Source organism: Gymnoscopelus braueri (assembly GCF_963280865.1).
Source record: "Gymnoscopelus braueri genome assembly, chromosome: 6".
Lineage (NCBI taxonomy): Eukaryota > Metazoa > Chordata > Actinopteri > Myctophiformes > Myctophidae > Gymnoscopelus > Gymnoscopelus braueri.
The window spans coordinates 49,977,911-49,998,341 of record NC_137607.1 but is presented as its reverse complement, the minus strand read 5'-3'; the positions used below and the strand labels follow the sequence as shown (position 1 = coordinate 49,998,341).

General features: G+C 44.9%; 1 protein-coding gene across 1 annotated transcript in view; it reads right to left on the bottom strand.

Moving 5' to 3' along the window:
• cers1 (ceramide synthase 1) overlaps positions 1-20,431 on the bottom strand; it is a 41,412-nt gene that overhangs the window by 3,356 nt on the left and 17,625 nt on the right. Inside the window, exons 2-6 of the mRNA XM_080431873.1 lie at positions 12,463-12,622; positions 7,947-8,127; positions 5,020-5,181; positions 1,430-1,577; positions 572-729 (exon numbers count right to left, since the gene is read on the bottom strand). Of these exons, the coding sequence (XP_080287999.1) occupies positions 572-729; positions 1,430-1,577; positions 5,020-5,181; positions 7,947-8,127; positions 12,463-12,622 (809 nt within the window). The remainder of the gene's footprint in view (positions 1-571; positions 730-1,429; positions 1,578-5,019; positions 5,182-7,946; positions 8,128-12,462; positions 12,623-20,431) is intronic.

The following is a 20,431-nucleotide window of genomic DNA, read 5'->3' as shown; positions in this document are numbered from 1 at the left end:
AGGGAATAGGTAGCTCCATAGATAAAGAAACACTCATAGTTGATTGATTGATGTTATTTGATCAATTAAAACACAATAGATTGCATGTAATACCTCATTTATATCTACACAGAAAGCTTACTCCGCTGTCAGTATGTGTGAGAATGTGTGAAGATGTCCTAGTTTCGTGATTCCTGAAGTTAAAGATAAAGACGCTATCACTAATCAAGTTTGGCATGTTCTGGTTTAAAGCTTACGGCAGCAGTGTGGCTGATATAATGGCACCTTTGGAACTATAAATGACACATTTAGGCAGGGATAATTATAATGATCACACTCATGGTGCTAAATGATGCATTGGCTATGCCATTGTCCCTACTTTATTATGATGCTTTATCTAGTACCTGTAGCTGATAACAGGAAATCCAGAAAAAATATTTTTTGTGCCATAAAGACAGAATGACAACGTCTCAATTTTGAGTCGGAGAGCAAGGTGATCACTGAATGTTTTTAACGGACACGGACATGTGTGTCACTTACAAAGATGTATGAGACACTCTGTCAATGCATGTCCCTGTGTTAATGGACTCACCCATGGGTGGAGTTTTGATGTCCTGCATCATTGTTGTCTTCCGGCTGAGGCCGTTTAAGCAGACCTGCTGCTGCCTTGGAGCCCTCCTCCTCTTCATACTCCCGAACATCATTCACCTCCTTCATCTTCAGAACCTTCACCACAAACAACACGATGAACTACAGGGGAGGAGAGGAGAGGAGAGGAGATTATTTTTCAAGCCAGCATTTGTGGAGCATTAGCAAGAAATCAAACTGTGACGATCAAAACGGTTTCTGAGTTAATCATTTTTGTTTAAAAGTCCAGCCAGTCTAATGCAGTGTGCTGTTTACCAAGTACTGTGCACTTCCAATGGAAAGACTCAGTGCCAAAATAAAAGAGAGGGAAAACAATTTTATTAATATATGGCAGCCGCTGATAGATTACTTGCCCAAGGATTTATCTACTCTGATTTATAAAGGAAGTGACTCATTGGATTGGAAAGCCCCGGTCGTACTCTTCCAATTTGCCTTCTGATGTGCCCATGTGTGTTGAGTACTTTTTATGAATCTTTGACTGTATGTGTATCAATAATTACTTGGTCATTGTAGTGTGCTGCTTGCCCTTCCTTCCTTTTGTTTTTGATTAGTTTTTGTTTTCTTCGTATTCTGTGCCTTTAATTTATACGTTATTTGGTTACATTTATGTCATACCTTTCTGTGAAAAATGGGAAAATTCAATAAAAATTGTATTATAAAAAAAAGAGAGATTGTACTGTGTGTGTGTGTGTGTGTGTGTGTGTGTGTGTGTGTGTGTGTGTGTGTGTGTGTGTGTGTGTGTGTGTGTGTGTGTGTGTGTGTGTGTGTGTGTGTGTGTGTGTGTGCGTGGGCGTGTCCTCACCAAGAACCAATAGATGTTCATTAAGAGCAGAGCCAGGAGCAGGGCGTTGAAGAAGAAGTAGAAGGGGATGTTGGGGACAGACCGGAGGCTGGACACCCAGGTGGCATATAGCACCTTCAGTGGGAACCAGTATAGACGGAACCAGAACCTAGCAGAGAGAGAGAGAGAGAGAGAGAGAGAGAGAGAGAGAGAGAGAGAGAGAGAGAGAGAGAGAGAGAGAGAGAGAGAGAGAGAGAGAGAGAGAGAGAGAGAGAGAGAGAGAGAGAGAGAGAGAGAGAGAAAAAGAGGGGGGGGGTGAGAGGCTTAAACGTTTGGTATAAATCTTAGCTTGTCTTCACTGAGACATCAAAGCTGTGGAGGAAATAAAGAGAAAGACAAGTGCAGCGGCTAAAAGCAATATTTTGGGAGAATCGTTCACTTGGTGATACAAGCGTGAAACTTGGTACAGATCATCTTTAGAGGTCATTTATCGATTTTTTTAATCGAGCCACTTGAAAATCAAAGATGGCGGCCATTTATTTAAAGATAGCTGCCAAAATGTGTCTGATTTTAGCTTTTCAGCATATTTTTGCCTATGCTTTTGTGATGTCAATCACCAAAACACCAAATAGAGCTCCCCTAGTATACTTCTGAACATTTGCAACATTATTCTTTAGTTTTTTCTAAACTGTTTTTAATGTTTTACAATTAAAAAAACAAGATATAGGCTAAATCGGGGATTAAACCAATAGAAATTAAAAAGAAAATCTCAAGATTTCTGAACATGTAGTTATTTTTAACTGCTGTGGGTGGAGGAGGGATTTGTGAGGGTTAATTGGTCAGCAGGTGTTTCCAACTATCTAATTAAGCTCTCCTCTATATATGTGCAGGCTGTGACTGCCTTCAGTTTCTGACACACAACAGAGTGAGAGCGAGCGCTTAGCAAGTTGAGCTGCCAGTGACTAGTCTTCTACCAAACCAGGGCTCTGGGCTCTGGTTTGCCCCCCCCCCCGGGTCCCTGGGTGGCTGCCCGGGCAAACTGCGGCCGAAAAACCCGGGAAAAAGTGTGAAAATCGCACTGTGTTTGCAGGCCCCGCGAGGTCGGGGGCTCTGGCCTCTCCCCTGCGTGAAATTTCGCGTGGTCGGAAAGTGGCCACTGGTGCCAGCGGGTAGCTATGGAGCATGCCCGGAACCGGGGCATGTTCCTGGGGCAGTGTCGGCGCCGCGAGAGGCCCCAAATCCTGGAGGATTCGGAAAAAAGCCAGGATTTCTTCAGAGTCCAGAGCTCCCAGGAAGCTCTGGGCTCAGGGCCTCTCCCCTGCGTGAAATTTCGCGCGGTCGGAGAGTGGCCACTGGTGCCAGCGGGTAGCTATGGAGCATGCCCGGAACCGGGGCATGTTCCTGGGGCAGTGTCGGGGCCGCGAGGGGTCCCCTGTCCTGGATCTCCGCGTCGTACCTCCCTGTCACCTGCCCGTAGCCCAGGAGGCGTCTGGCTCACGCCTGCCTCCCTCCTTTGAAAAAGGCTCCCTGGCGAGACGCCGACTCGCTCCAGACCGTACCTATGGAGCTTGGCCGTGGCGATGCCCAGCGCGAGGCTCCGTCTCGGGTGGCGGCGCGGGCCCGCTCCTCCTGGATCTCCGCGTTGTACCTCCCTGTCCCCTCCCCGTGGCCCAGGAGGCGTAGGGCTGGTCCCTGCCTCCCTCCTGTGAAAAAGTCTCCCGGGCGAGGCGCCGACTTGTTCCAGAACGTACCTATGGAGCCTGGCCGTCGCGAAGCCCGGGGCGAGGCTCCGTCTCGGGGCGGCCCGGGTGCCCGAGCGGGGCGCCCTGGTGGTGGTGGCCGTGGGTCCCTCTCCCCCCTCCCCGCGAGGGGGGAGAGAACCATGAAATTGGAGGCCTCTTCCCAGCGGGCTTATGGGAAGAGAGAGGCCTCCGCTCGGGCACGGCCGGGCGGACGGGCGCCCTGGAGGTCCTCGTGGAGCCCAGGGAGACCTGGGCTCTGCCATGGCCCCCTCCTTTGAAATTCTCTCCCGGGAGTTTCGCCAACTCTTCCCATCCCGGTTGTATGGAACCAGCGCGCGGACGCCGACGGACGGGACGACGGCAGGCCCAAGAGAGGCCTCCGGTCGGACGCGGTCGGGTGGCCTGGCACCCTGGAAGTCCTCGTGTAGCCCACGAGGACCTGGGCTCTGCCATGGCCCCCTCCTTTGAAATTCTCTCCCGGGAGTTTCGCCAACTTTTCCCAGCCCGGATATATGGACCAGCGTGCGGACGCTGGGGACACGGACGGCAGGCCTGCCCGAACGCAGGGCCCGCCGTCGGCCACGGTGGCCACTCTAGTCATGCACTGTGATCCACGGGAACCATGCCGCCCGCAAGGGCCGTGGAACCCGCTACTTTTCCCTGATAGAATGGCACTCGTAGCCCGCCTCTTGCAAGGGCCCCGCCGGCACCTTCGTGTGCTTCGGTGGACGCTGCTTGCAGCCTGTGGGCCCGACCAGGCGCGGAGGGACCACGTGCGGAGAGGCCTCGGTGGCCTGTCCAACGCACTCCTCCGCGGCCGACCCCGGCCTAGCGAGACCGAGACGCACCGTCTGCCCTAGTTGCCTTGACACGGACCGCCTGAGGGCCCCCGCTGCGGGGCTCGGCGAGGAGATCCGCACGCAGCTGGGGCGCACGGGCGCGCTCCGGAGACTCCGTTTCTCAGGTAGAAACTAGTGGTTTCCAGAATGTCCCGTTGTACCTCCCTGTCCCGTTGTACCTTCCCATGTCCCGTTCTACCAAACCAGATCTTTCAGGCTCTTTTTGAATAATACATTAGACATATTCTAGACACTTAAGGAAAAAAAAAAAAAAAAGAAGGAAATGTATGTATATAGATATTAAAAACTGAAAAAAATGAAAAAACACTAAAAAAAAATAGAAAAAAAAGAAAAGACACCCCCCCCCCAAAAAACAAAACAAAAAACTAAACAAAAAAACAAACAAAAAAAACAGGGTGCAACAGATATCGTGATAGCGGCCATTATGGGAAAAAATGGACGCCATATTGGATTTTTGAGTGGCTCGATTAAAAAAGTCAAAGAGTTGACCTAAAGGAATGTTCATGCCAATTTTCACGCTTGTATCACAAAGTGAACGATTGTTCCTACTATCTGCTCTACTAGAGGAACATATTGAGACAATGACAGAGACAGAGAGAGAGAATGAAAGAGCAAGAGGCAAAGAAGAGCAAGAGTCAAAGAGTGTGTCTGATAGAGAGAAATGGAGAAAGAAAGGAAGTACAGCCCTCGCTGTGGTCAAGCACTCAATGCCACACATCACTTAGCAGTTCATCAACAGCAGGGAGAGAGTTGAACAGTCACAGCCAGCAAACAGGGCTGGATGACTTTTTTTGCGTCCCACATTTTTGTGTTTTCTAGATAGGACCATTGCGCTGGACACACCCTCACAGCACAAGTTAACACCATGCGCATGGTGCACAGTTCCACCCTTAAAATAGGGCCCAAAGGGGCAAAGAGATGAAAGAGAAGAACAATTAGAGACAGATGGGGAAAAGAGAAGGACTTGATAGAGAGAATCAGAGATACGGAGGAGTGTACTGTGCCTCACCAGGTGATGCTGAAGCTAACAGAGCCCGTGTTGGACAGGATGTCATTGAGGAGGTAGTAGCTTCCTCCTCTGGACTTCAGGTAGATGTTGAGCTTGCTGAACTCCAGCTGGATGTCGCTGATGTCATGCAGGAACAATACAAGAACACCTACGTTGTGATATCTGAGGAGAGATGTAAATCATATTATAGAGTATTTTTAAACGGACAAAAATAACAACAGTGAACATTCTTTCTAATCCATTAGCATTACGCATGAAATTTGCAGAGCAAGTTCCGCCAGGAAACTCTTTGCAGTTGCTTCTATTCTCAACCATTCACATACACACTTCACTAATAGAGTGCCCCAATTACTGTAAATGGGGAAGTTTCCAATGCTCATTTTGAGGGTTTAGAGCACAAAGGGTGTATGTGACATTTTTGGGTAAACTTGACTTTTATATATAATTTGATATAATTTGAAACGTCTCTATGAGCTCTATCAGATGGTAAAAGAATATGGTCATTATAGTTTTAATTTTTTTAAATGAAGGCATGGTCAGTATCATGGTCAATATCATGGTTAGTATCCTTGTCAGTATCATGGTCAGTATCATGGTCAATATCATGGTCAGTATCATGATCAGTATCATGACAGTATCATGGTCAGTATCATGACAGTATCATGACAGTATAATGGTCAGTATCATGTCAGTATCATGTCAGTATCATGGTCAATATCATGATCAGTATCATGGTCAATATCATGATCAGTATCATGGTCAATATCATGGTCAGTATCATGTCAATATCATGGTCAGTATCATATCAGTATCATGACAGTATCATGGTCAGTATCATGTCAGTATCATGGTCAATATCATGATCAGTATCATGGTCACATTGGTCAGTATCATGTCAGTATCATAGTCGGTATCATGGTCGGTATCATGTCAGTAGCAGTCCAAGAGGTGCACGCACATCCACAAGCAGGCTATTTCGTGCTGGATCAAATAGGTAACACTGTAGAAAAAGAGAAGGTCCGCACACCGTCTTAAAGCTCCCAAAATATTTATTTAATAAGCGGTAAAAACACAACGTTTCGTCCTCTGCAGCCTTCGTCAAGAGTACTCCTGACAAAGGCCGCAGAGGCCGAAACGTTGTGTTTTTACAGCTTATTAAATCAATATTTTTGGAAGCTTTAAGACAGTGTGCGGACCCTCTCCTTTTCTGCAGTATCATGTCAGTATCGTGGTCAGTATCGTGGTCAATATCATGGTCAATATCATGTCAGTACCATGGTCAGTATCTTGTCAGTATCTTGTCAGTATCATGTCAGTATCATAGTCAGTATCATGTCAGTATCATGTCAGTATCATGGTCAGAATAATGTCAGTATCATGTTAGTATTATGGTCAATATCATGTCAGTATCATGTCAGTATGACCACATCTGTATAAATGTCCATTCCGTTTTCACAGATACCAAATTTTAAAAAGCCTTGTTGACAATAACAGAACTATGGTGTAATGCTCATCCTTTATTGTAGGATGGTACACACAGCCAGTCTACATGGGCACAGTTGATGCCAAGGGTCATCCACCAAACACTATTACTGCTCAGTGGCCTTCCTAAATAACGTATGGACCTAATATTGAAGCATTGTAGAGAAGTGATAGTACATATAGAAGAGCACAGCACTAAATACAGGAAATGTTCTAAAAGATGTGGTCAGCTGATGTGTTGTAAGATGGCCGTGGCTCGGCCCACATCCCAGTATCTGTACATACTCTTATACTGAATCCCTCTTAACTCATTCACTGCCAGGCTATTTCAAGCTTGTTGATCCATATGCCAAAGGCATTATGGATCAAACGGAGAAAAAAAAATTATCCGTTTACATTTTAACATTGAAGTGGATGGAGCATTAACTTTTTGAAAATCGTTTTCTCCTAGTTCCTTTGAGATTAAAAAGAAAAAAAAATAACAAAAAAAAATTTTTTAGGTGACGTCAAAAGACGTCATTGGCACTAATGGCACACTGAAAACGGCCGTCAAAAGACGTCATTGGCACTATATGAGTTAAGCTGTGTATATACGTTGTTTCTTCTACTGATCACAAACCTGTACTGTATGCCTGCCTATAAGCATGTAGTTAGTACTGCATCTGGCATCATCATGTTTTCTATGTATTCCTATTCCAATCCTATCTTTCCTGCTTCTGTATCAGTTATGACTCACATGCTATCTTCTGGTCACATCATGTGGTTTGTGCAAAAGGTACATATTCTCTGTGTGTGCTAAATAAACTTTAGAACATGTCGTGTGATGCTGCCTTGGTGACTCTTGTGTTCTCCGAGCTCATGCTTGCTCACAGTTGAGTAATTCAACTGAATGACCAGTCACTACCTTAATAGAGGAGAGCTTTTAGGATCACAACAGAGGCTTCACTATCACAACACTATGTTTCAAAGACAGTCATAACTTTCGCTGGAAAGTTTAGTTTGCTGAATGACAAAGAAAAACTTGTCTCAGTCCATCTCCTGTCGATTACTGTGCATTTCGGGCGTAATTTGATTATAGCAAGTAAGAACACTGTGGCGTTTCACATCACCGCCTTATCAGGTTTCCTGTTCAGTCTTGCTGGATACCTTTGGTTCGGTATCGCACATTCTCCATGAATTGCCCTTCTTTGCACAGAAGCACATAGCTGTAATTGCATCCATCAATTTGCATAACGCTGTAATGATTTAACCAAACTGACCATATGCTGCTTTCCCATATGCTGCTTTCCCTAACCACACATTTGGCACATTGCAGTCAGGTGGCATTGCAGTGAAAGTGTGTGATGTTATTTGTAGTTGTCATGAAAGCCATTCAAAATCCATTTCACTCATCTAAAACCCATGCCAGAAACGTTGAACTCAAGCACCAAACAAACAGACCATACCTGAAGGCATAGGAGAAGCTGATGAGTGCCAGAGTGATGACGTGGTGCACCACCATGACTGTGGAGTCTTTTCTCCAAGAGTCCATGTAGACTGTAGCATAGATGGAGTGTCCATAGAAGCTTCCCTGGATCAGGTAGGCTATGGCGATGTCTGTAGGTACGGACATACCACTCTTCCAGTCTGTAGGGGAGAAGGGCAGGAGACGTGTGGATATTAGGGCCCTGATATGAAAGAACTTTTCATGTAATAAAGTGACCAGGGGGAAAGCTAAGATCCCTAGCTAGCTACTTTCATCCATGAAAAGGAATTCAGTCATGGGGGGGAAAGAAGTGGCGGGACGAGGGCCGATTAAATATGGAGTCTAGGATGAAAGTTTTTGGCATTTGATGCTTTTTATTTATAGTACAGTGAAGAATGACAGGAAAGCTAGGGCAGCGAGAGGGAGGGATGACATGCAACCCTGATCTGACTCAAAACAGAGATGCTGCGGTTTAATGGTAGTTATGCGGTTTAAGATTTGACTAATTGTCTCTGCCAGGCCGAAGGCATGGCGAGAGAGTATGTTTTGCACCGTCCGTCCTTCTGTCTGTGAACAGCTAATCTCCAGGCATCGTTGGCCTGATCGCAGGGAAACTTTGCACACACACTCCCTGGATGCCAATTCCGAACCTCTGCCCCACACATTTTTCACCTGGGCCTGTTATAGCGCCACCAGGAGGCCGATTCTACCTGACCTGGCGGAGACCTGTGCTCCGAGGAGCACTTTTTCTAGTTTGATACTGAATTTGTGCTGTGTGTAACTCAACAGAGTGTCAAATCCAGTGTGAAACTCTACTTTTACTTTGGTACGGTAAGTATATTTTGATACCAATATTGTTTAACTTTTTGTTTGTATTTTGACTACAGGCCTTTTTACCTGTAACAAAGTGTTTTTATATTGTGGTATAGCTACTTCCACAGTAAAAATTCTGAGTACTTCTTCCACCACTGGCATTCAGTGTGACTGACACAAACAGGTGTTACCTTACAGAGATCCCAGTAATACTCCACACATTGAAATCAGTGACATAGATTGCAACAGGTTTTTAGGAAGGAACAACTGGGAATGTTATTGTTTCTGGAAAATCTCGGGAGCGTTATGACCTTGCTGCATAGGAAAGGTTTAGCAGAGAGGAATATACTCCACAAAAATGCATATAGATACGCCACCCCCCGCACAGTCGTAGAAACACTCACACACTTTCCTAGAACTCATAAACAAGTACATAGGAATGGCCGGAAAACACACGCACGCACGCACGCGCACACACACACACACACACACACACAAACATGACCAGACACAGCTATATACAGTGACTTCCGGGGGGAATAGCAGATGTGAAGGCCCAGTTGGGCTGGCTGAGGGGGCATATCAGGTTCTCTCCTCTCCTGAGGATTAAAGAACTCTTCTAAGGCCCTTCTGGCAGAAAGACCAAATGACTCTGCTGGCTGCTCAAAAAGCTCAGTCCCGTAAACCTTATCAGATGGACGGACAGACGGAAAGTTCCTCCTTGGCCACTAGAGTAACTTTTGTATCCAGTAGGATGAGGTTACATTCGGACCTTGTGTAATGTTTATTGATCGGACCTTCCGTCATTAAAGATTGAAAGAGAGGCTGCTACCTGCATCGTAGCAGAGAAGCCACTCTCTCTTATCTCCTCTCCTACTATACACCCTTTGCTCACTACTGTATATAACTCTGTCCACCCTCTTACAACTCCACCTATGATTCTGTTGCTCACTTCCATTTCTCTTAATTTTGCCTTGCCCTAATTCCCTTGCCACCCCTCCCTGGCTCAGATCCATCTCTCTATCTCTCTCTCTCTCTCTCTCTCTCTCTCTCTCTCTCTCTCTCTCTCTCACACACACACACACACACACACACACACACACACACACACACACACACACACACACACACACACACACACACACACACACACACACACACACACACACACACACACACTCTATTCCTCTCCCTCCCTCCCTCCCTCCCTCCTTCTCCTCTGTGCCTCTCTCTGAACGAGAGTGTCCGGTCACATTAAGTTGTTCCTGTGTACACATCTCGGGCTGACAGCTATTAGGAGTGATGTGGCTTTTAAAGATGACGCCGAGTTGTCAGCTAGGATGCGTTAGCGCCTCTCAGAGGGGCTGGGCCTGGATCGAAGCCCTCACACCTCCACGCCTGATGCAACAGACCAAAAGGCTATTAAAAAAACATCAGTGGCTTAGGACTACCATCCTGAGAGAGTGGGAGCCATTGTAGAGGACCTAAATCACACATCCCATGTCTATCCCAGGGGTACCCAAACGTTTCTATGCCAGAGGACCCCCAAATAACCATATAGCCTTTGGACACCTATTACAAAATGGTTTGGACAATAATGACATGACAAAAATATACATATGTTTTGTTCTTTTTCCTTTCCTTTCCAATTGGCCCCCCTGGTGCCGCATGGCAGCCCCGCTTTGAAAACCACAGGTCTATCCCACATTACTACAGAGGTAAATCCTCAGTGTTTATTTAACTGTCAGAATGTCCTTTAGTTCTGCAGCCGATTAATTTTCAAATGTTGTTGCGCCAAACTGAGTAGGCGTACAGTACTGTAAAACACTTCTGAATGCCTGTCAACTGGCTGCAGGATCACTCCTCGTTGTGGCTTTTGATGACTGAAAAAAGCGAAAGCATTTCAATTTTGTGAAATTGCATAGCCTGCATGGCCTGTCATCTTTGCTCTGTATCTCGCATCCCTTTTTTCTGTGTGTTCTCCACTACACTACAAAGCCAAATACTCAGCTTTCATACCGCTGGAACCACCAACCCTCACCTGCTTCTGGGTTCACAAGTGCTCCACCCCATCCCCTCAACCCCACATCCCTTCATCTCTTCTTCCCCTCATCCTTACATCCATTCAACACTACATTATCTCATCCTTGCATCCCTTCATCCTTTTATCCCCACATCCCCTCATCCCTACATCGCCCCATCCATACATCCCTACAACTCTTCATCCCTACCGCCCCTCATCCTCACATCCCCTCCTCCCTGCTTCCCTATATGCCATTCATACACAACCTTCACCCCCATTACTTCCCTCCATCCCCGTATCTCCTCATTCCTTCATCCTTTCATCCCCTTTGCCCCTCTCCCTTCGTTTACCTCAAATCCTCATCTAATTCAGTGGTTCACAACCTTTTCAGGCAGGTCACGGCCTGAAATCACATTTGAACTGGCGACCGCCCACCCTGACAAGCACTTGGAATTGTAGGAGTTGAGGCATTTAGTTTGACTCGGTTCCACAGATACATATTGTGATAATAGCCGATCTGTACATGCTCACAACGCCTGCGAGGCATTGTGAGCACAATTTTTGCCTCTTCCTCATATTATTTGACAATTTGGCCAATGTTTGACCAACTTTTATAATATCGTTTGTTGATTACTTTTGATGCAGTAATGGTCTTATAAGGGGCAGAGCACTGCACAGTAAGAATTATGTATTTTAATCATCTCAAAATGGGGCGAGGCCTAATGGCTCAATAGCGCCCCCTACAACATTTCGTGCTTGAAGCCCCACAATACGGTTTCACCTACATGTATTCAAATTGGTACACACCTGTATCATGTCCCGATCTACAGTGGCATTTTTGTGCATTTCGAGACATTTTCACAGGTTGTACTTTAACAAACTCCTCTCAAATTCACTCAGTGTACACAAAAGACCTTAACGATGAAAAGTTATCAAGAGCTTGAGTTTTCGTAAAAAGGTAAAAGTCCTTAAATTGTCACTTCACTGTCATCTGGGGACCCAGAGTCTGAAATAAATACAGACCAAATCAATTGATTGTTTGAAGGTGCGGTCTTTACCAATGAATGCGTTTTAAGGCGCTCCCATGAAATATGAGAACAGCAATGCAAATCACTTTACAAAACACAAATGAGGCTTCTATTTTGAATAATCAAAGCTCGCCAACAACATTTTTACCACACAAAGTATCTGTGGGACAAGGCATTGACAGCTTTACTGTTAGATTAGATTATAAAGACTTTCTCTCCTCATCTATCCTATGGCTGCCTTAACCACAGTGCCATTAAATGGACACTTAGTTGGCACTAAATGAATGTGTCTAATATTATGGACCAGGATATATATAGGACAACGTTTGTTTTGTTTTTATCAATGATTGTTACTCAACTGATGATCTTTTTCTATATGTTTTTATTATGCGACTGAGGACTGTCTCATTATGTGAAAACCTACTTCAATTTAGATTTGGACTTGAGCAAAATGAAACTGATCTGTGCCCAGTTCTAGAATGAATGAATACATGAGTGAATGAATGGACACAGTTTCTCTACTCGATAGATTAACCGAATACAAAAATAAAACAGCGAACGGTCGTGCCCTGCTTGTACATATCACATGACGCCTCACCCTGTCCCAACCGACCGCAAGTGTATACTCTTACCATAGAAGACGGAAGGGGGGTCATGGAAAAAATTGTAGGAGGTGAAGAAGAGCAGGTAGGTGCTGTAGGACCACGACATGGTGTAGAAGACCAGCTTCCACGCACTCTCCGGCATCTTGGCGGCATCTTTGGGCTGGAGGTTGCACCACCGTGCTAGAGGCTACCGATGACAAGGGGGAAATTCAAAGTCAGACAGAGCCCAGGGGTATCCTGACACAGAGACAGAAACACTGACACTGACAGAAAACAATGGTTTTCTGCATGTCTAAGATTCGGTTGAGGGGTGAGAGCTTTCTTTTCTGAGCAAAGCTGAGCACTTTCCTTTTTCCAAAAGAGAATCTTCCATAAGAGATTCTGCTCTGCATAGTGTTTTGTGATTATTGAGATAGTATAACAGACTCAAGAGGCAGACACAGTAGACAGGAGAGAGAGATGTAGTCAGTGTACACAGCTTTAACCACTGGGACCATCTGTTGACACCGTTTTGTAAACTGTAAAATACTTGTGTAAAACCACATATGATACTGTGATACTGTACCTGATGTTACAGTATGATGCTCAAAGTCTATCTACAAGAGGTGTAATTCTTGCTTTGTGGTCCTTTGTGAGAGGGTGTAAAATGAACACTCACTACATTCAATACACAGCCTAAATAAGGCAGTTGAGTATAGGTATTCTAGGTAATCTTTAGACAATTATTGACAGACAAGGCTGCCAACTGCCAGTGGAATTGACGACGTCTGGGAGAAGCTCCACATTTTTTTTATTATAAGAATGAAGAAGAATCACACACCGCTTAACAAAATAACTGAATTCTTTCCCTCTAAAATTAAGTACACACAAGTACACACTCGGCTGTAGACAGCATGTGACTTCTCACGGAAACGTGTCTTGTGCAAGTCTGCCAGTGACTGTGAAAGGTCTGCTATACAAGCAGAAATTGAGGAAGTCAGAGAGAAGCTTCCTATGCGAGCTGATGTGTGTGATGAACTGTATGTGTGTGTGGTGTACGTGTGTGCGCGAGTGCACATGGTAATATTACAAATGTTATCATGTCTCCTTCTTTTATATTCTTAGGCCCGAAACATGCATACTGTACGTTGACAACGTAAGGCCTGCGTGCTGCTAATGAACGGCCCAGTTGTACACACTCAACGTCACACGTCCCTGTGAAGGTAATAAACCTGGCGAGTTAAATTTGAGCATTTGTGAGAGACAGAGCAGAGATCACATATTCAAGAATAAAGCTTCATCCTTTTTGTTGCCTCCTATAGAATCCCCTCGCTGCAATGCAGGTTGTGCTGCATTTTCAGGTGACACATTTTAGAGCGTGACATGTGAAATTGTCGTGACGTATTTCGAAGGTCCCATACTCCAGTCTCTCAAAAACCTACGCCGCAAAGCTCAAATACTGAAGAGATAAACAGAGAACAAACACTTCATTTGTGATAAGCTGCGACCAACTCTCGGTAGAATAGGTGGAATAGTAATACTGCTTGGGACCATAACATGAGGTAGACAAACAGGCTACTAGTAGAAAGATAGTTGGGAGGACAGACAGACGAGTTACTGTAGGTATCAAGAGCTATTTTTGCAAGATTTTGAAATGTATTCTGTCTGTGGGTTTTATAAATATTTAACCAATTGAAAAGTATGAACAAGAGCTTGTAGTAATAACTACATACATTTGATACAATTTCTAATTTCCAATTTAGGCATTTAGCAGACGCTCTTAATTCAGAGCGATTTACAGTAGTAAGCAAGGAAAACACATCAAATGCATAGGCATAGTGATCTAGGTCTAGGATCATAGGGAAACCAAGAACCTAGTATAACATCAAAAATCAATCATCTGTACATACATTGAAACTATACACACTAGGGTGTCAGGTCTACAACTGACCTGGCATCTGTCTACATAACATGCTATCTATTCTAAATTACATAGTAGGCTTTGCATAAGCCTGCAGGCCAGGGTCGTTGAGGCTAGGGCAAGTGCTACTTTCAATGAATTGAGTACAAAGGACCCCAATGGAAGGAAACAAGCCATAGGCTTTCTTGGCTTTAAAATCCTCTTAGCAGACCTTGTATTGAACGTACTTTCCTTTTTTTTTTGCGAACTGCTAATAAAGTATTCAATCAATCAATACGGCAAGTGCTACGGGCCAAAGTAGAGTGAAGAGGTGAGTCTTCTGATACATTTGGAACACAGGTACTTTTGTACCTGTGTTTTGGACATACAAGGTTCCCCCCGACAGCGTAGATAAGCTTCCAAACACATGGAAGGACAAACTATTGGAGACAGACAGATGGAGAGACATGCAGGCAGGCACTGTACCACAGGCAAGTAGGCAGACAGGTGATCACTGTGACACAACTGTGCCAAGATAGAGAAACTAAACCCTGGCTCCTTAGCTTACCTCTTGACAGAGGAGAAGGCTCATAGCACACGCACACACACACACACACACACACACACACACACACACACACACACACACACACACACACATACACCCACCCACCCACCCACCCACCCACACACACACACACACACACACACACACACACACACACACACACACACACACACACACACACACCCCCACACACACACACACACACACACACACACACACACACACCCCCACACACACCCCCACACACACATACACTCTCTCTCTCTCTCTCTCTCTCTCTCTCTCTCTCTCTCTCTCTCTCTCTCTCTCTCTCTCTCTCTCTCTCTCTCTCTCTCTCTCCACCATGCTGGACCACAGGTAAGGTATGTAACTGGAGACAGGAAAGTGAAAGGAACCTGTTTCACTGATACACCTCAATCACTTGTCACTGGGCTACCAAGTTCAGAGGATACCTCCAGTGCATTTCGAATAAGCGTAAGCATTCGTTCATACATGATTAATGTTTGAATTGTATTGCAATCTAGATTGGAATACAATCTAGATTACCAAAGCTGCCGTAATTGTTGCTTTCAAACGATGGTATTTTCACAAATATTATATCTCTCTCTTTCTATTTCATTGTCTTAACACATTAACGGCATCGTCTCTGTTTGTTTTGTGGCTCTCTCGTAGGAACATCATTGAGTCAGCACGAGCCAGACACAATGAGAACAAGAGGAAGGAAGCTGACTGAGGTAAGAAGATAATAGACCTGCCAAAGGGACTGCAGATCAAATTGAGCTACAGTATAAGCTAACGCTGGTATTGTACATCAAAATGTTTAACACTGTACAAAGTGTACACGGTCACTTATAAAGATGCGAGGAAAAGGAAAAAAGCAATAAATATGAATAAATAAAGAGAGAGAAAGTGAGACAGAGGGAGAAAACACATGATATCCTTTGTGGCAACGCATACCGAGAGGTGGCATGCTTCATCACCTGACCCAAACCGGGCACGCTGATTGGCCAGGGCCATGATGACATATGTCTAGTGAGTCATGAGTGGGGAGCGTGGCAGAAACCACACTGCATACCTCTCTCTCTCACACACACTACACTTAGGCCTAGCTCTCTCACTCACACTATCAGCCCTGTCCTCCTCCATCTCTCCAGTTATCGTGACTCGTTCTCCCGGGCCACTGTTCCTCTCCATCTCTCACTATGCAGCCCTCCCTCCCTCCCTCCTTCATTCCTACTTCATGATGTCGCTCTACCCCTGCTCCCTTGTTCCGTCTCGCTCTCTCTCTCTCTCCTCCCCAGTGTCTCCCCCCCCTGCCTGCAACATTTATTTATAGAGGGCAGCTGTCAGCACAGTGCATCCCCTCTTCTCTCCCCGCCCACAGCACCCTCACGTGGTTCTCCGTCACTATGAAGCCACTATGACTATGGGTCATATGGGTTTATCATCACCCCCTGCATCACGAACGAGCATGCAAACACACGCACAAGCATGCGCAAACACACACCCGGCAGAGGGTAAAGCACACCTTTGGGTTGATAGGGCTTCTACAAACACACCGGTCTCAGCTCTGGAGCCCATATCTTATTCATTAATCACTATTATGCTGTACAGCTTCTGCACTGCTGCTACTGCTGCAATGTCCTCTACTGCCGCCAGCCTTCCCACGTCTAATACTGTGCTGTCTCCTGAGCCGACCCAAGCCCCCGAGCTTTTCCTCAACCGGCGGTGCGATAGAGAAAGAGAGCAGGAGAGAGAGAGAGAGAGGAAGATGGAGTGAGAGCTGTTCCTTATGAAATGGTCTGCATTTCTATACCGCTAATGGGGCAGTTGCTCAGGAAGTGGAACCAAACGGTTCCCAGTCCTATCCAGTGGCGAAGTGTCCGGGGAGGCCAGGGAGGCGGCCGCCTCCGGGCCCGCGACCCAGGAGGGCCCGGGCCGTCAGATAATAAATCGGTAAAATCAGGCAAAAATAAGAATTAAACAACATAACCCTAACCTAACCCTACCCTAACCCTAAAACCGAAATAAAGTGACAAAAATCCCCCCAAAAAGTGACCGAATCCGCCGAAAACCCTCAAAATTTTGCATGTGCGTGCGTGCGTGCATGCGTGCATGCGCAGGGGGGGCCTGATCACTGTGCTGTGCCTCCCGGCCCGGCTTTGAGTTGTTCCGCCACTGGTCCTATCCCCAGCTCCTCCTGGTAGCGTGTTTGAAGTGTCCTTGAGATATACACTGAACCCCTAACCTGCTCCCGATGAGCAGGTTGGTACTTTGCATGGTTGCCTTCGCCATCGGTGTGCGAATGTGTGAATGTAACACACATTCATGTGCTTTGGAGTAAGGTTAACATTTACCATAGTCAAGCAGGTTCGTGCTCTGTGCAACCATAAAGCATCTACAATGAATCTACAATGTCTACAATGAATAAGCTGCTGTTGTGTTTGAGTTGAGAATGTTGAATGTCACCAGCGCTAATATAGGCAACAGTGCTATGCCTTCTCTCACCCAACACCCACTCTGTGTAACACTGCTTTATCACCCCAGTCACACTGTACTACTGTATTATATCACTCGATATCAACTAAACGTCCGAAGATCCAAAGGTTTGTTCGTTATATTGACTTTTGGATGTTAATTAAAGGGTTCGGATGTTCGCTTATTAATTGTATTTATTTATTTTCTGGCTCGTGACTCTCGCATGACTCCTCGTTCTGCACTTCTCTAGCCGAGAGGATACGGAAATGGTCTGTGTGCGTGCTTGTATGTGCGTTGTGCAAATGACCAGATAAATACTGGATCCATGCTGGATCTGAGCACACTGCACAGAGCAGTAAAATAGATGGCTATCCACAGATACTGCAGGACGATCGACGCAAGTTAAAGTTTAATGTTGAGGATATACTGTATAGCCTATCCTGGAGTGGTTGGCAGATTCAGTCAAAGGAGTACAGAGGTTGAATAACTGAACTTTATACTATGCTAGTTATCTTAGCATCACTAACAGTGTTGCTAACGACAGGGCAGAGCTCTGCATAAAGCGGTGAACATTAACAAATGACGTTTAAGAAACATGGCCTGTCATCACAGACCTGATCCACAGAGACAGGCCACGTAACATTGTACGTTTAGTTTACCTCTCAATTCCTTTGCTACACTGGGCACGTGACAGATACGCTCCGCTCACGGAGCCGCTGCCGCAACGGTACGCTGGCATCGTAATGGCACGACGTCACCCGCACACCAAATGAATAAATAAATGAAGGTTCGAAGGTTCTTTAAAAAATTCCACCAAACGATTGAACCCTAAAAAATGGCTTTGGGTCCAGCCCTGTCTCACTGTTGTATCACCCTACCTGGTCACACCGTACTATCACCCAGCACCCACTTTGTCACACAAATATCCTTATAATCCTTATACCTTTATCAGAGGTGGAAAACGTACTAAAATTTTTTACTTAAGTAAAAGTATCAGTACTGTAATGTAGAAATACTCTGTTACAAGTAAAAGTCAGGAATTCTGAATTAACTTGAGTAAAAGTACAAAAGTATTGGTATCAAAATATACTTAACGTACCAAAGTAGAAAGTACTCATTATGTAGAATGTCCCATTTCACAAGTTTTCAAATGTATAAACATCTTTTGAAAATAGCTGATCTACAAGCTCACAATGCGACGCATTGTGAGCTTGTAGACCTGCTATTTTCAAATGGCCGAAATGTATATAGGGCTGAAGTGGGTAATGTATCTTCTGTAATAATAATCCAAATCTACAAAGTAACTAGTAACTAAAGTTTTCACATAATTGTAGTAGAGTAAAAGTAAAATATGTTCCTCTGAGATGTAGTGGAGTAGAAGTAAACGTACTGAAAACTGGAAATACTCCAATAAAGTCAAAATACCTCAAAATTGTACTTCAGTATAGTACTTGTTGAGTACATGTACTTAATTACTACACCACTGGTCTTTATGCTCTGTGTCTTAATGTCTTAATGCTTAAATGTTTAGTGTAAAGCACTTTGAATTGCCCTGTTGTTAAAATGTGCTAACCTACCCTACCTACTGTACTGTCACACTGTACTCTATCACCCAGTATCCACTGCATGTGTCACACTGCATGTATCACTCTACTGTCACACTGTAATATACCACCTAGCACCCACTGTGTCACACTGCTGTATGACCCTACCTGCTGTCACACTGTAATATACCACCTAGCACCCACTGTGTCACACTGCATGTATCACTCTACTGTCACACTGCAATATACCACCTAGCACCCACTGTGTCACACTGCATGTATCACTCTACTGTCACACTGCAATATACCACCTAGCACCCACTGTGTCACACTGCTGTATGACCCTACTGTACCTGCTGTCACACTGTAATATACCACCTAGCACCAGGGGTGCACTGGTCGCTTTACCAAGGCGTTCCACCAGTTTGTTTTATGCAGGATCACGTGCACTGACAATCGTGCACTTGCGTGCCGTGAGCATGCGTTCCTATACTATGGTCACACACTGCTACTACTGTAATAGCTTACCCAATATCGCTGTTGACGCCTAGCAGGCAGATTAGTTGTTGTATAGGGTAGGTACTTAGGAAAACAATAGCCAGCAGTAGGCACTTAACACACCATCAGATGCGCAACCCAACCCCTCTTTAGAATGCGTAGTTAAGTTAAAGCCAACCCAACCCGTCAGTAGAATGCGTTGCTGCCAGGGCAACGGAGTTATTTTCTCCTCTTTGTTGTCTGTGTGTTCATGGGAATAATTCATAAACTGTATAACCTGTCAAAAACAGAAACGATCCTTATGTGCTGAAACGTCTCTTTCAACATTTCTTGAAAAGGCCTGGTCCATGAGGAGGAGGGCCATTTACATGGTATTGTCTTATTTGTTCTTCTTTTGTTCATGTATGTACTGTACACATGTTTATTTATGTGGTACAGTATGTTATAATGCAGTACGCAATACGAACAGGAAGGATTGTTAATGTCAGTTGTTTTCTTTTTGTGTAATGTGTCATATAATCCCATATGGGATGGGCAAAAATGGTGGCATGACACGAAAATTAAAATGTCATTCATTCTTTCATACAACTGAACATACTAGAAAAACTTGTCCATGCATTCATCCATCAAGCACAAAAATCCATCAGCACAATCCATCACCACGACTGCTGTTGATTCAGAACGCTGCTGCTCGACTCCTTACTAATACCAAGAAAGTGGAGCATATCACTCCAGTTCTTAAATCCTTACACTGGCTCCCTGTGTGTCAAAGAATTGATTTCAAATTACTACTGTTGGTCTATAAAGCTTAATGGAAAATGTGTTTTGGGGCAAAATACATTTCTGATCTTGTAAGATATCATGAACCATCCAGACCTCTCAGGTCATCTGGGAAAGGTCTGCTTTCTGTTCCTACAACCACTAATAAACGTAGGGAAGCAGCATTTAGTTAAACTTTTTATGCACCACATATCTGGAACAAACTCCCAGAAAACTGCAGGTCTGCTGCCATTCTTATTTCTTTTAAAA